The 13,697-nt window shown below is 39.2% G+C and overlaps 1 protein-coding gene across 3 annotated transcripts; it reads left to right on the top strand.

Moving 5' to 3' along the window:
- Window positions 1-11,832: 11,832 nt before the first annotated feature.
- Window positions 11,833-13,692, top strand: RpS11 (ribosomal protein S11). Of its 3 annotated transcripts, none has more exons than XR_016197049.1 (5): window positions 11,833-12,019; window positions 12,518-12,643; window positions 12,727-12,932; window positions 13,140-13,409; window positions 13,610-13,692. XR_016197049.1 is itself a non-coding variant. In XM_018106838.3 (4 exons), exons 1-4 carry the CDS (start codon window positions 12,008-12,010, stop codon window positions 13,261-13,263), a joined length of 468 nt encoding a protein of 155 aa, XP_017962327.3. In that variant the 5' UTR covers window positions 11,833-12,007; the 3' UTR covers window positions 13,264-13,692. The 3 variants fall into 3 exon arrangements, 1 of the variants encoding a protein (XP_017962327.3); XR_016197050.1 differs by lacking the exon at window positions 12,518-12,643 and adding an exon at window positions 12,274-12,396 and having other exon boundaries at window positions 11,993-12,019; XM_018106838.3 differs by having other exon boundaries at window positions 13,140-13,692.
- The last annotated feature ends 5 nt before the right edge of the window (window positions 13,693-13,697 follow it).

The following is a 13,697-nucleotide window of genomic DNA, read 5'->3' as shown; positions in this document are numbered from 1 at the left end:
AAAGCATAAAGGGAGCGCCAAGCTGGAGATAAGAGCAGCGCGTGAGCAAAATGTGCATCGTAAGCAAAGTAATAAACGAAACAGACGTGAAACAAGTGATAAAACCGAGAGTGTCTATTACATGGGGAGTGCTTGACTGGCAGATGATCTATGTGTATATGCTTCGATAGGCCAACATTCCTATAGATACCTTCTGTTTGATATAGATTCTTATCGATTCCCTGGTAATAGATATCAGTTATCGATGTCTCTCACACATCTTCCCTCTATTTTATTAATTTGAATATACCCTATTTACGCACTCTCCATAGTAGAGACCTCAACTTTTCTAAGAGCAAGTGATGAAAGGGAATCCTGGAAGGGAATAAAGCATTTATGGATAATGAAACGAATCATGGCAGGGGATGATGTGTTAGATCTGGGACGTGACTCTCGGACAGCAAGCAATAAATAATAAAGAGACAAACGAAATTGAAGAAGAATAAAATGAACAGGAGTTGGAGTAGATGTGCAGTAGGCAGGAGTAGGAAACTGAAGAGACAGCAAAGAGCTTAGCTATAAAACCCTATGAAAATCAATTGAAATACTAAAGTTTAACAAATAGGGAATCATAGTTGCTGTAAATAGAAAATCATAGTTATACCTATCAATATACATATAATTTCCATTTTTCCAAGATTCTTGGCCAATCGCAATTGGGATTTGACTTTTGCTCAACTAAAGCGACTTAACTGAGTTCAACTTTTAAAGCAGTTCCACTGACAAAACTTTCCATTTTGCTAGATATCAATTTTTGATGAGACGAGTTCTTTTTGATTTCAAAACAAACCCATGTGCGACACCTCACACATATTCCTTTTATTTTTGCACAAACAGCAGCTCCTAATCAAAGAGCAAGGATCATCAAAACTGTCCCGGGACGATCATAAAAGAAAAACAAGATGAACGAAACAAAACACGCATAAAGTGAAAAATAAAGCCACATTTATGAGACTCGCGGGTCTCGCGGGCAGGAGGCGCTCAGCTGGGAGGCTGTGCGAGCATGAAAATGGCTTTCATATTTGTTAGCCGGGCTAAATTGATGGCAAACAGAATCTGGGACAGCTGCTCCTTTCGCTCGGCTCGTTTTTTGTTGTGGCCATGTGGTCGATGTTCCCGAAATGAAAGGAAGCTTTTAGCAGATACTTTACGCAAATCCCAAGAGAAAACATTGCCGCACTATGCGAGCTGTCGAAGGAGAGACAAACAGCAGGCAGCAAGGAGCAGACAGCAAGGAGCAGGGAACAGGGAGCAGGCAATGAGCTGAGTGACGGGCGGGCATCATTAAAAGTTAAAAAAGGATTTTCAACGGATTTGCGAGTTTTTCGACTGCGCGCTAAACACAAACAGAAGCCATCAATTTGCATAGAAGCGCTCCACAAAAAATATTTGCAGCAGCAAATTTAAGCGCACAAAAGCGTGCAGCACAAATAGCTACAAGAGAAGGAAAAAATATATAGCTACAGTAGATACCCTTTATGTAGAGTGTAACCGCAGTGGGGTATGCTAAGCGCAAATGAATTGGGATAGAATTTCAATAAATACCTAAACAAACTGTGGATAGAGTCTTTTATCAAGACTAGCAATCGATAGCTATCGATAGGTAATGCAGAAAATATGTTGAATATAAAATACATGTATTCAGAAATGCGTGAGAAGCATCATATAAATATAATAATTGAATAATAAGCATAGATCTTGCGAAGACTGGCGAAGAAGCTTAGCAATTAATGCATAAACTACCTTAATTTACTAAAATATTTATCACATAAAGAAATATCACATAAAATTCTCGAATGATAAATAAGCTATGCAACTGAGCTCTGCTGCATTCCAATCTTATTTAGGAGAAATGCGAGGGTTGCTTCAATAAAAGCCAATATATTATTTTCAATAAACTTGTGTCTTTCTGGGAATTCAGATTTCGGCAAATGCATTTTCCGTGTCAGTCAGCCAATCCACTCTCTTGTCCTGCCCATTCACCTTGGGTATAGAGCATTCAAATAAAGAACTGAGCTCAAGACTTGGCGACTGTCAAGTAGTCGCATAGTTGTCGTACCCCAGTGCCACTCGACGGCCTGCCAGTTCGCCCACCTGCCCACCTGCCCACCTGCCCACCTGCCCACCTGCCCACCTGCCCACCTGCCCACCTGCCCACCTGCCTGCACTCTCTACATCCTGGCAGGCGTCGTAGTCGTCGTTGTCCTTGAGTTGTGCTTTGGCATTTGGCTTTGTTTTGCTTAAACTTGGGCCATGGATTAGCTAAATGCAGGCGCTCTCTGCCCCCTGAGTCCGTCAGTCTCAGCTAAGCCTTGCCACGCCCCTGCAAGCTTTCCATATACTTTTCCATTTTGCTGCACCCTTCAAGCTAAATATTTCGCCTTCTTGAGTTTTTATGAGCTGCTCAACTTGGCTTTTTTTTCGCTTACTTACACCTGGTGTTTACCTTCTATTTACCTGCACGCGCTGGCTCTCTCTCTCTCTCTCTCCCTCTCGCTCTCTCTCTCTCTCTCTCTTTCTGTTTCTGTTTTTGTCGTTCTCAAGCTCTGCCCGTGTAACTGTGAGTGCCATCTGTGCTCTTTTAATGCAGATTTCTTGATTCTCATCAGATTAAATTCAAATTGCATTTGCTAGTTGAGCTAATTAAAGCCCAGCTCACTTTTATAACACTTTACAGCACTGCTTTTATGATGAGCCACATTTTTATATACTTTACCTCTACTGTTATACTTAATATTGTTAAGCGGGGTATATAGTTTTGTTTGGAACGTGGCTATGCCTATGAGGTAATATTATAGCAATATAATAAAGTCTGAGCTGAGATATACAGCCAAGCTAATTTATGTAGGCTTGACAGATTCTGAAACGTACATACATACATACATACATACATACACATTAGTTATTATTATTATTATTAGTATATTTCTTATTAGATCAATGGTTTTGATCTAATCAGGTCTATTTGTCAGTCTGTCAGACTTTCAGGCTATCTGTGAGTCTGTCTGTCTGTCAACCTGTCGGTCTGTCTGTCAGTCTGCCAGTCTATCAGTCTGTCAACCTGTCAGTCAGTCTGTCTGCCTGTCTGTCTGTCTGTCTGCCTGCCTGTCAGTCTGTCCGTCAATCTGTCTATCAGTCAGTCAGTCTGTCAGTCAGTCTGTCTGCCTAACAGTCTGTAAACACACATCTAACATAGAGCAAACATCTCACAACGTAGCTAATCAATTGAAGGGCAAGAAGAAGAGCTGCAGACCCCAAGAACAGCTGGAGAATAAATGCAGAGACGCTGAGCTGAAGAAGAGATCACAAATTGCATATGTGTGCAGCAGTGGCTGCAAAAACCGCCCTCAATCATCGGCCGACCAATCAGAGCTGTCTCTGTAGCCACTGCTGCACACATACGCAACTTGTGATCTCTTCTTCAGCTCAGCAACTCTGTATTTATTCTCCCACTGTTCTTCGGGTCTCCAGAGTTCAGCTCGTGCTCGATCGAATGCCCTGCTGTCCTATATAAGCAGAGCCGATTGCCGCACTTCTTTAGTCGCATTTCTCTTCTTCTGGTGATCAGTCGTACCGCCCGTCCCGCCCGTCCTGTGCAGAGCCGTTCTTCTTCTATTCAGCTGTGCTTTGGTAAATATTTAATTAGTTGTGAATAACATTAAGTATGTTAAGTGAAAATGTAATAGTTATATTTATAGTTTTAAAGGAATTATTTTAAGGAAATATATGTATAATAATAATTGTGATTGTAAGTTAATGATTTATATGTATGTTGATAATCATTAAATGAATAATAATAATTGTGATTGTAAGTTACTGATTTATATGTATGTTGATAATCATTAAATGAATACTCGCTGGGTTTATTAACATTAAGTTAATCATTATTACGTGCTTTCTCATTTAGTAAATGTAATGTAATTTCGCAAAGACTTCAGCTTCACGCTAGATAATGGGCATATTTTAGTCTGGCAAGCCCGACGCTTGCTCACGCTCTTATTTCCGCTTAGTCTTCACTCTAACGCTGGCTTGTTTAATATAGCTGTATTTTTAGTAATTTATAGTTAGGTATATAATTTGTATAAATTAACTAGAAAACATAATAAAAGGCTATTTACATAGCCAAACTCTGTGAGGGTTTGGCTGTTGTAGCCCAAACATAAAGCAGCAAGCGGAAAGGAAGTGCAGCCATTTCTGGGCCCCCATCCTGTGGCAGCGACAACCCACGAACATCCGCCGCTTGGGGCCAGAAGTTGTAAAGTTTTTTCGCAAGTGAACGAATAAAAGCGCCAGGATGTGGACGGAACATTTGACCGGAGCGGAAGGAGTAGACCAGGACCAGAGCAGAGTAGAGCAGAGCAGAGCAGCGTTGTAGCTGCATTTGCAGTCAAAGTTGCAATCGGAATTGCAATTGCAGTTTGCCAATTTCTATTTGCTGCTTACAGATAGCCTAATGGGTCAATAGATTTTCGCAGACTCTAAGCCCTTCGACTCGGCGCTGACCAACAAATCAAATAGCGGAAAAGTTTTATTTTGCAAGTTTTCTTTATGGTTCCGGACCCGCATCCGGTTTAGCGCGCCGTCTTGGGGCCCATAAATAAGCTTGCAAATTGCATGCTTGGCTGGCTCCGTTGGCGCATCCGCCCCCGAATTCCCCAATCCTCAGTTCCACAGAAGGCAACGCCCACTAAAATTGATGACTTTTCTAGCTAGCCAACCAGCCAGATAGCTGTTGCTATGTTGTTGTTGTTGTTGTTGTTGTAATAAATTTAGTGTAACTCGCGTTTAAGCATTAATTAATTCATTAACAACCCATTGAGCTTTGTTCTAGCGCATTATTCCAGCCTATTGGCCAGCAAGTATTTCTGATTTTTGACCATAATGAGCCCCAAATTGAACGGGGCCTCTGGCCCATCAAATTGAAATTGTGTGTAATTGCCGGGAAATTCTGTTTGCCACAAAATGGATTTCACTTACAGCAACTGTAGCAACTACGCCACGTTGGACAGTTGGTCTGGGGCACAGCGTTAATGTGACCAGAAATTGTCTCTATATTTCAATGGGATTTATTTTGAATTTTATAATTGGTGTGTTGCATTTGAATTTCTGCACTAATAAGACCTTTTCGAACTCGTACAAATAGAGCAAAGGCGTTAGCATAAAAGTTGTTGTGAAGAAGAGATTATAAAATAATTAATTTATTATTTATTTACCAAGAATCTGAACTAATATTTGTTAAATTAGTTAATTTATTTTTAGTCATATAAAACCTATAAATTATTGACAATATTTTTTACTTTAACTAAATTAATAAATTAATCTTCAAAAAATTAAATCTAGTCATTTTAAAATATTAAATAAAATTAAATACCAAAATTATGTATAAATATTTAAATATTATTATCTTCATTTTAATCAAAATCGTTTATAAATTTAATTTATAATATAAAAAATAAACAAACTGCTGCATTGAATATTTTTAATTCATTAAAAAATAATATAGCTGATAATTTTTGAGTAAAAAATATTTGAATTTGTATATACATGTTGTTTAATATTTTTTGCTGCTTTAATCTGTATTCATTTAACTTCGTTTCAGCTGCTTTCCTTTGAGCACAATACTTTTACTGTGCAAGAAATTAAATTTGCCTGGCAGCTATTTCTGGGTTTCCTATCCACATTCACTTAACGAGTATTTCCTTTGGCTTTAAGCAAGATGCTAAAACCAGGAACCACAGCAAAGCCCCAGCCACAGCCTCAGCCACAGCCACACACTTTGAGTACTGTGCGGTATGCGAAATCCATTTGTATCTTTTATGCGTAACATTGTCAGAGCAAACAAATAGTCGGCATGTGCTCAATTGCGAACAATAATAAACATTATTATGACTATGTTCGGGCACTTTATATGGGACTGACTCTCTTAGGGTCTCTTAGGGCCTGGCCATTTGAGTGCCGCGTTTCAGCTTCTCAGCTGAGCTCAACTGCACGGCTCTCTGCTAAGCCGGACGGAGGAGCATTTGGCATAAAGTTTCATGACGCTAAGTGGATGATTATTTGCGATTACACGGCCAGCAGGCAATGGGAGCCACAGCAAATCCTTGAAGTGAAGGACACGACGACCAGCACACATGGTTGCCTCTGTGGGCGATATAGAATGTGTGTGTCTGTGTGTGTGCGTGTGCGTGTGTGTAATTTAATGAAGGTAGCTGCAGAATGAGTCGAGCAGGAGCTGTAGAGCGAAACCAAAGCCAATACAAATATGCGGGCCACTGCGTACCAAAGCAATCGTCCTTCCTTCCCGCATTTTAACTACTGCGGGCCAGCAGCAGCATGGCCAGGCCATGATTATGTGTTAATGGGCAGAGCACGCGTTTTTATATTGATCGCCAAATTGGCTGCTAACAATTGATATATGGCAGCCAATTGGCAATTGCGAAACATGCATTACTCAACGGCCAGCGCCCATGGTACAGAGCAGGGCCAAAAGCTTGCTCATAAATGCAACTCGTAAATCTTGTCTCTTTTTTCTGCTATTATTTTTTTTTCTCCCTTTTTGTGAATTTCGGGTCGCATGACCAGCAGCCAGAGGAGCCAGAAACATCCATTTTGTGTCGCTGACGCAACGCGCAGTTGCCCCAAATAAACCAAATAAAGCTGCAGCATTTCACCACAAACCAAGTGAATTATAGGCATTCCGAATATTGATCGACGAGCACAATAAAGAAGTTTAACGCTCAAAAGTATGCTGTGCATATTTTAAATTAATATTCAGGCCAGCAACTACGTTACCTATAAATGCATTAAAAATTTAATTAAGAACAACATGAATTTCAAGGCATTCAAAATTTAACGACAATTGCCATGCGATGTAATTTATCGGCAGTTAAGTGCATTAATCAACACTGTTGAAGCTTCAATCGCTTCGCATAAAACAAACAAAGCCTCGCAAATTGATTAATTATTTTTGTTTTTAATGCACTTCGCTGGAGACTGGATGATGCATAAATTAAGCAAGACAAAACACCTGGCAAACAGTACCGGCCTTAATTAGCAGCGAAGAAAATGTAAATACGCACACACATATACATCTATCAGTACGACAGACATACATACATACATATTTAATTATGCTCAGATCGCCGACGCCAGCAACTGTTGGCAAGTAATTCGAATCGATTTTCTGCAAAAGACAAAGGATAGAAACAATACATACATATATGTATATGCATGCATGTGTGTGCAAATATATGCAAGCTGTGTCTGCTGCTGGCCGAGACTTCAATTTAGGAAATTAATGTGAGATTGCTTCTGGGTTCGCCACCGGGCGCGAACCAATAAATTTTTCGGCAATGCGTCAAGTGAAGCTGGCAGGCCGACGGCAAGAGTAAGCGAGAAAGTAAACGAACATGGGAAAGGAACTTGGAGATGGACGAAACACAGCTTGGAAAGTTCTGTACATAAATATCGATATAGCGATGCACGAGGATTCGATAACATGTTAAAAGGAGAATGGGACAGAAATTAACGAAACTTGCAGTATTTTTAATAACAGCGATGCAATAACAACGTTCGTTAAGTAAAATCGAAAACAGGGCTTAATAAAAATAACAAAATATCGATACGACTTTGCCAAAAATAAATGAACTACAATTTAGAACGTAAATATAAAATTAAAAGGTCTTCGATCATTATCTTAGCCGAATATATTATCTTAAGAAAAGCAACTATTATTATAATTTAAAATTTGATCAAATTTAGACTATGTGCTTAGCTACATTGCAAAGACACAGAAAAACACGACACGCTCACAGCTCTATGAAGTGCACTGACCAGCTGCTGCGACCTGAGTCAAAGTCTGGAGCGGAAACGGAAGCCGTGCGCAAACAGAAGCAAAAGAAGTAAAACACAACCGGAAACTTAAGTTCAGACAGCGTGCCCAATATATAAGGTCCATGTGCGCCATGTTTCTCGCCAAAATAAAAAAGTCTTATTTGTCTGGCGCTAGAAGAAGCAGCAACAATGCTGCCCGTTAGCCGTCCGTGCATGGAGAGTGGGCAAGAACCTGTGGGACCTGAGCAGGTGTTTTTGGGTCGCCGGATTTGTAGGAGGTGTTACAGCTAGTTAAGGAGTAAAAGTTTTCAATTAGCTGCTTGTTTGCTCTCCAGGCAGGCTTCATTAGCCAGTTGATTGATGAAAAGGCTCGCCTCGGTAAACATTTGGCGTTTATCAAGTGCCAAAATGTACTTAAGACACAAAGTTCCTAATGCTAAAAACGTATTTAGTAATTGGCTAAAAACTTGGCTAAGCGGCTTAATAAGGCAGTTTTTCTAATTTAAGGATATTTATTACGGTAATTAAATGGCAAGGAGTGAAGCATTTTAATATAAAGTCAGTATTAATCTTCATTTCTTCTATAAACAGTTCAGGCAGGTCTACATCTATTGAAATTAAAATAGTTGTATTTTTATTCCAATATTCAGTGTCAATAATAAAATAGAAGCACCGCATCATCCTGCTTAGCTAGGGTATTTAAGACGTTTTCAATTCCTGGAAAAATGTTCTTTTCTTGTTTTTCATTAGTAAAATTCGAAATCCATTTACTTATGTAAATAAGAAACGTTATTTGCTTTAGCTACCGCAGCTGTTGTCAGCTTTAACCGGAAATTGTGCCGAAAGACGTTTTTAAACAATTTCCGTTAAGCTTTAAACGTCAAAGCCAATTCAGTCAGAAGACGATAGATGCTTGCATTGGGAATTGGGATTTTTGTGGTTGATTTTTTTCTCTCTCTGTGCCTGGTCTGGTATTTATTTGTATTAAGAAGAATGTTAAACAGAAATTAGCATAATTACAGAAGCAAACCCTTTACAAAAAGGGCTGCTGGTTGGGCATGAGCGAAACTGGGTCGGGCCAAAGGGGTTCTCGGCATTGTCCCAAAAGTAGCTGCTAAATAATTTCGTTGTTTTTGTGGTGGGCGAACGGGGTATATTGGGTCTCATATGATCTGCAGAATAAAAATTGTGCCTCTATTTTTAGTAATATGTACATACAAATATATGTGCATATACTGATATTTATATTTCTATATGTTTGAGCCCTCGGATCTAATACAATCTTGATCTATTTGCCTATACATGCTATTTATTTTAGTGTTTATTAAACTACTGTTCAGATATGTAGGTGCATCACTTTCTTTTAATATTACTCGCCCTATGGAGTATCTCTTAGTCAAGCACTACCGCAACGTATTCAAGCACACTTTTCTGTTGTTTGTATCTCTGATAAAGGTAGAGGCCTCCCGCCTGTATTCGCACCAATTTATTTGTTGCCTGATGCTCCAGAACCCGAGCCCAAACCCCGGGCTGAACCACAGCCCAAAATACAGCAGCTGCTCATCAAAATTTTATGGCAAAGGGAACTGTGGGTGGGCGGCCTCTTTATTGTGAAACAGCAAAAGTAAACGCAAACAAAGCATGCCAAAAATTATCTCGGTCACTTTTCAAATGCACGCACACTTAGACAACGGAAAACCAGCAGATCCCCAGAAGCGGACGGAGTGGCAATGGGAATGGGAATGGGAAAGGGATTGGGACTGAGCTGTGGGGGCGTGGCTAACCACTGAACACCCACATCCTTGACAGGGTCATTGGCTGGGCGCCATTTTAAGTTTTGCGAGAGACGGAGAGGAAGACTGAGAGTGAGATAGAGAGAGAGAGAGAGCTGAGTGGAATGTTGACAACACTGTTTACCTAATGTACCGTTAAGCTGCACACTTAATGCCGTTATCATTCTCTTTTTCATACAATGTTAAGGGAGTAGATCCGTGCATCGATGCCCGCTCGCCTATATGAATATATATCACAATCTTAAATCTTCCCTGAACAAAGTTGTGCACATCGATCAGAGTTTACCTTGTAAATTCATACATCTCTATAAACTCATCTTCAGTTTGTTCCGCCCGAGTATTAACCAGTCAGTCAAACCCGACTGCAACTTTCTTACTTGTTTTTGTTTTTGACATTGTCTCCATGAGGCATGGAAATAATTTTCTTAATTTACTTTGAAGTGCCTAAAAAAACAAGAACATGTAAAAGAGTCTGAGTCGATTAGCAGATACCTTATAATTTTTAACGGATATATAACAACATTAAAAATATGTATTATATACATTATAAAATTTCGGAATTTAAGCATTCAAGCTCCAAAAGCTTCCCATGACATGCCTCCACTGAGTGTCGATCTTCTACCAGCGATGTTATATACAAGGGTATTTATATTTATTTCAAATTCCTTAACTCTCTAACTTCATCCTTTAGAAGCGAAATAGAAATTTATTCATTTCCGTGCATGAGCGGGCTAGAAACTCCAGCAGATGGTTTTGAATCACGTCTGCCTCACGTCACGTCTGTCCAGATTCAATTTAAATCTCGTACGCATTTTGTACAATTTACATTTGCCATGATTCACAAACTTTCGCCCATTAAACTTTTTTCATTTACTACAAAGTCCAATACGAACAACAACAACAACGATTAACATAAAAAATATAATAAGTGAAAAAGTTGAGAGCTTTTTTTTATATTATTGAAAAAATGCAGAGCTTTGCGTTGGTTATTCAGGTTTAATCATGTGTGTTAGTTTTACCTGCAGTCAGATATGAAAAACATGATGGAAAAGTAATAATAACAAAAAATTTTAAAAGAATTTCATTGCCTTTTGCAATGCAGCGAAATTTACCTTGCCAACGAGTAAGGTCGCTTGCAAAAATAAAACCTTGACAGCAACTCATGCCACGCCCAACGCCCCATTCCAGCAATTTGTTGCGGGTTAAGGTCGAGCCTGGCTCACTGCCCATAATGTTATGCTGCAGACATTCGCACTAACAATGGCAATGAAATGCAGGCAGGCAGGCATGCAGGAAGGCTGGAAGGCAGGCAGGCTGGAAGGTCGACAGGAAGGCACGTTGGAAGGTGGATAGGCAACGCAAGGCAAGGCAGGAAAGGCTGGTATGCTGGCTGGCCTTCATCCGTGACGTTTAGCCGTAAACGGATTTATAGCAATGGCAGCGCATCTATGTTCGCCTTGAAGCCTTTTGCACACAGGACATCGTTTCAAGGCAATCCCCTGCTTTGCTCTACTTGCACTTGTTTATGTTGTCATTATATTTAATCCGGCATATGACAAGAATTAATGCTGACGCAATTTTTAATTTTACTTGCTTACACACACGCGCACATACATATATGTACATATACATATGTATGTGTATGCTTGTATGGAGACCAAACGACAAGCTGCAAAGGAAACGCACAAAAGATTTTTTCTTTTCTGTGAAAGCCACTCAAGTGGGTTTAAAGTGCTTTCAATGCATGTGGCGCGACTGTGTCTTGAAAATCAAAGTCAATGTCGACGATAGCAGAAGGTCAATAGCTTCGCAAATGTTGCGGCAGCAACGGCAAACATTTCACAGAAAGGCTTCTAAAGGGCAGTAAAATCAAAGTAACGTCCATATATATTGTCGTCACATTTTTCAATACCGTTTTGAATCTCGCGCTTATTTAAATGCAGCCCTGAATTATGCTGTCATGCACATTCATTTTGTATTATTTTTTTTTTTGGGTCGATATATTTAAACATACAAATATGGGCATAACCATATCGATATACAATAATTTTGCACATTCGATAGTCTTAAAACGGAGTTATGACATTAAAAGTCACAGTGACTTATATGAATGTCAGCTGGAATCAATACACAATAATAATTACCATTTAATGTATTAAATAACTACTCTTCTTATATTTCAAATTGAATAAATATTCTTGTATAACAAATTCTCGATTCGAATTTCACTTTTCAAAGCGCAATCATTCGTCCCGTTACAGTAGCGTTACGATATGTACTCGCTTTTGAAATATCGCCCATCTCTATTTTGACGCGTGCTCTTTCTTTCCTCTTGCTCCAACATGGCTGATCAGGTAAGGCAGCAAAAATGTGTTCGAAATTAAATAAAATACGTCAGTTATAGCATTGCTATAAAACAAATTTAATGTGAAATGTGAAATATGGTGCATTGTGAGTTGAGCAATACATTTACTCTGTAGCATTGAATGCATTGTTTGCCAAGAAGGAGAAGCATCAGCGAGTGAGGCTCACATTCAACCTAACCACACTTATACGCATGCTGTTTACGCTGCTAAATACACTTGGAATTTGACTATTATTTTTGTAGCAAACAGAACGCGCATTTCGCAAGCAACACTCAGTGCCGACAGTACGTCGTAAGAGTGTCAATGGCAAGAAACGTCCTCGTTTCTATCGTCAGATTGGGCTGGGCTTCAAAGTCCCACCCGAGGTAAGAGCTCCAAAGCAAATTTAACTAATGTTGCGCCCCCCTCGTTTTTCTTCCGTTCCATGCCTCACCTGCACGTCTGTGTACCCCGCAACCAATGTAACTTGTATGCCATGCTAAACAGAACGAGCGCGCCTTCCAAAAGCAGTTCGGTGTTAACCTAAACCGTAAGGTCAAGCCCGGCATCACCAAAAAGAAGGTGCTCCGCCGCTACCGTGATGTTGGTCTCGGTTTCAAAACTCCCCGTGAGGTAATGCATGTCAAACAAGAGAAATTCCCACTCTTTAAAGATAAAAAACTTGTTCATCTAATCAATTTTGCTTTTTCACGCAGGCCATCGATGGCACCTACATTGACAAAAAGTGTCCCTGGACTGGTGATGTGAGAATCCGTGGCCGCATCCTTACCGGAGTTGTGCGCAAAACTAAAATGCAACGTACTATTGTCATTCGTCGCGATTATCTGCACTTTGTGCGTAAATACAGCCGTTTTGAGAAACGTCATCGCAACATGAGCGTCCACTGCTCGCCCGCCTTCAGGTATATATACTTTAACAAATTGACCTAACTACATATTATTTACTTCTACTATGATGATAAAATCATGACGGTCTTCATAAAACAAATTGCTGAAGAAACTTGACTCTTTTTACTAAATGTAAAAAACTGACAACTAATTAGATCTGTAGCTTACTGCCTTCTAGTTAATTTGTTCTTTATTAATATTTTTTTTTCCTGTTCTTGCAGAGACGTGGAGCATGGCGATATCGTCACAATTGGCGAGTGCCGTCCTCTCTCAAAGACCGTGCGCTTCAACGTGTTGAAAGTCAGCAAGGGTCAGGGCGCCAAGAAGAGCTTCAAGAAGTTTTAAGTGAGGACAACCGCTATGGAAGAAAATAATATTTGTAGCACTATTCTTTTTGAATAAAACAAAAAAAAAATGTAAATTTAATTCTGTAAATTTGTAGTTCTTTTTTCAGAATTTTCAGTAGACGAAACCAACATTATCTTAAAAAGGTATGTATTAAGTAAATCTTTTGATAAATCATTATTATTTTCTGATGATAAAATCATGACGGTCTTCATAAAACAAATTGCTGAAGAAACTTGACTCTTTTTACAAAATGTAAAAATACTGAAAAAAAACTATTAACTAATTTTGTTAAGCTGCCTTTTACTTATATGTTATACTAAAGCTTGCATCTGTTCTTTTTCAGGTTTTCCTTGATGACTTCCAAGAGGTTAATTGCAAAAATGTGTTCTAATTTAATTTCAATAAAGGCCACTTAATTAAACCAAATATAT

This window comes from Drosophila navojoa, chromosome 5 (genome assembly GCF_054131105.1).
Source record: "Drosophila navojoa isolate 15081-1374.11 chromosome 5, UAZ_NAV_1.0, whole genome shotgun sequence".
NCBI lineage: Eukaryota > Metazoa > Arthropoda > Insecta > Diptera > Drosophilidae > Drosophila > Drosophila navojoa.
The sequence above is the reverse complement of the archived record's forward strand: the minus strand, read 5'-3'. Positions and strand labels throughout refer to the sequence as shown.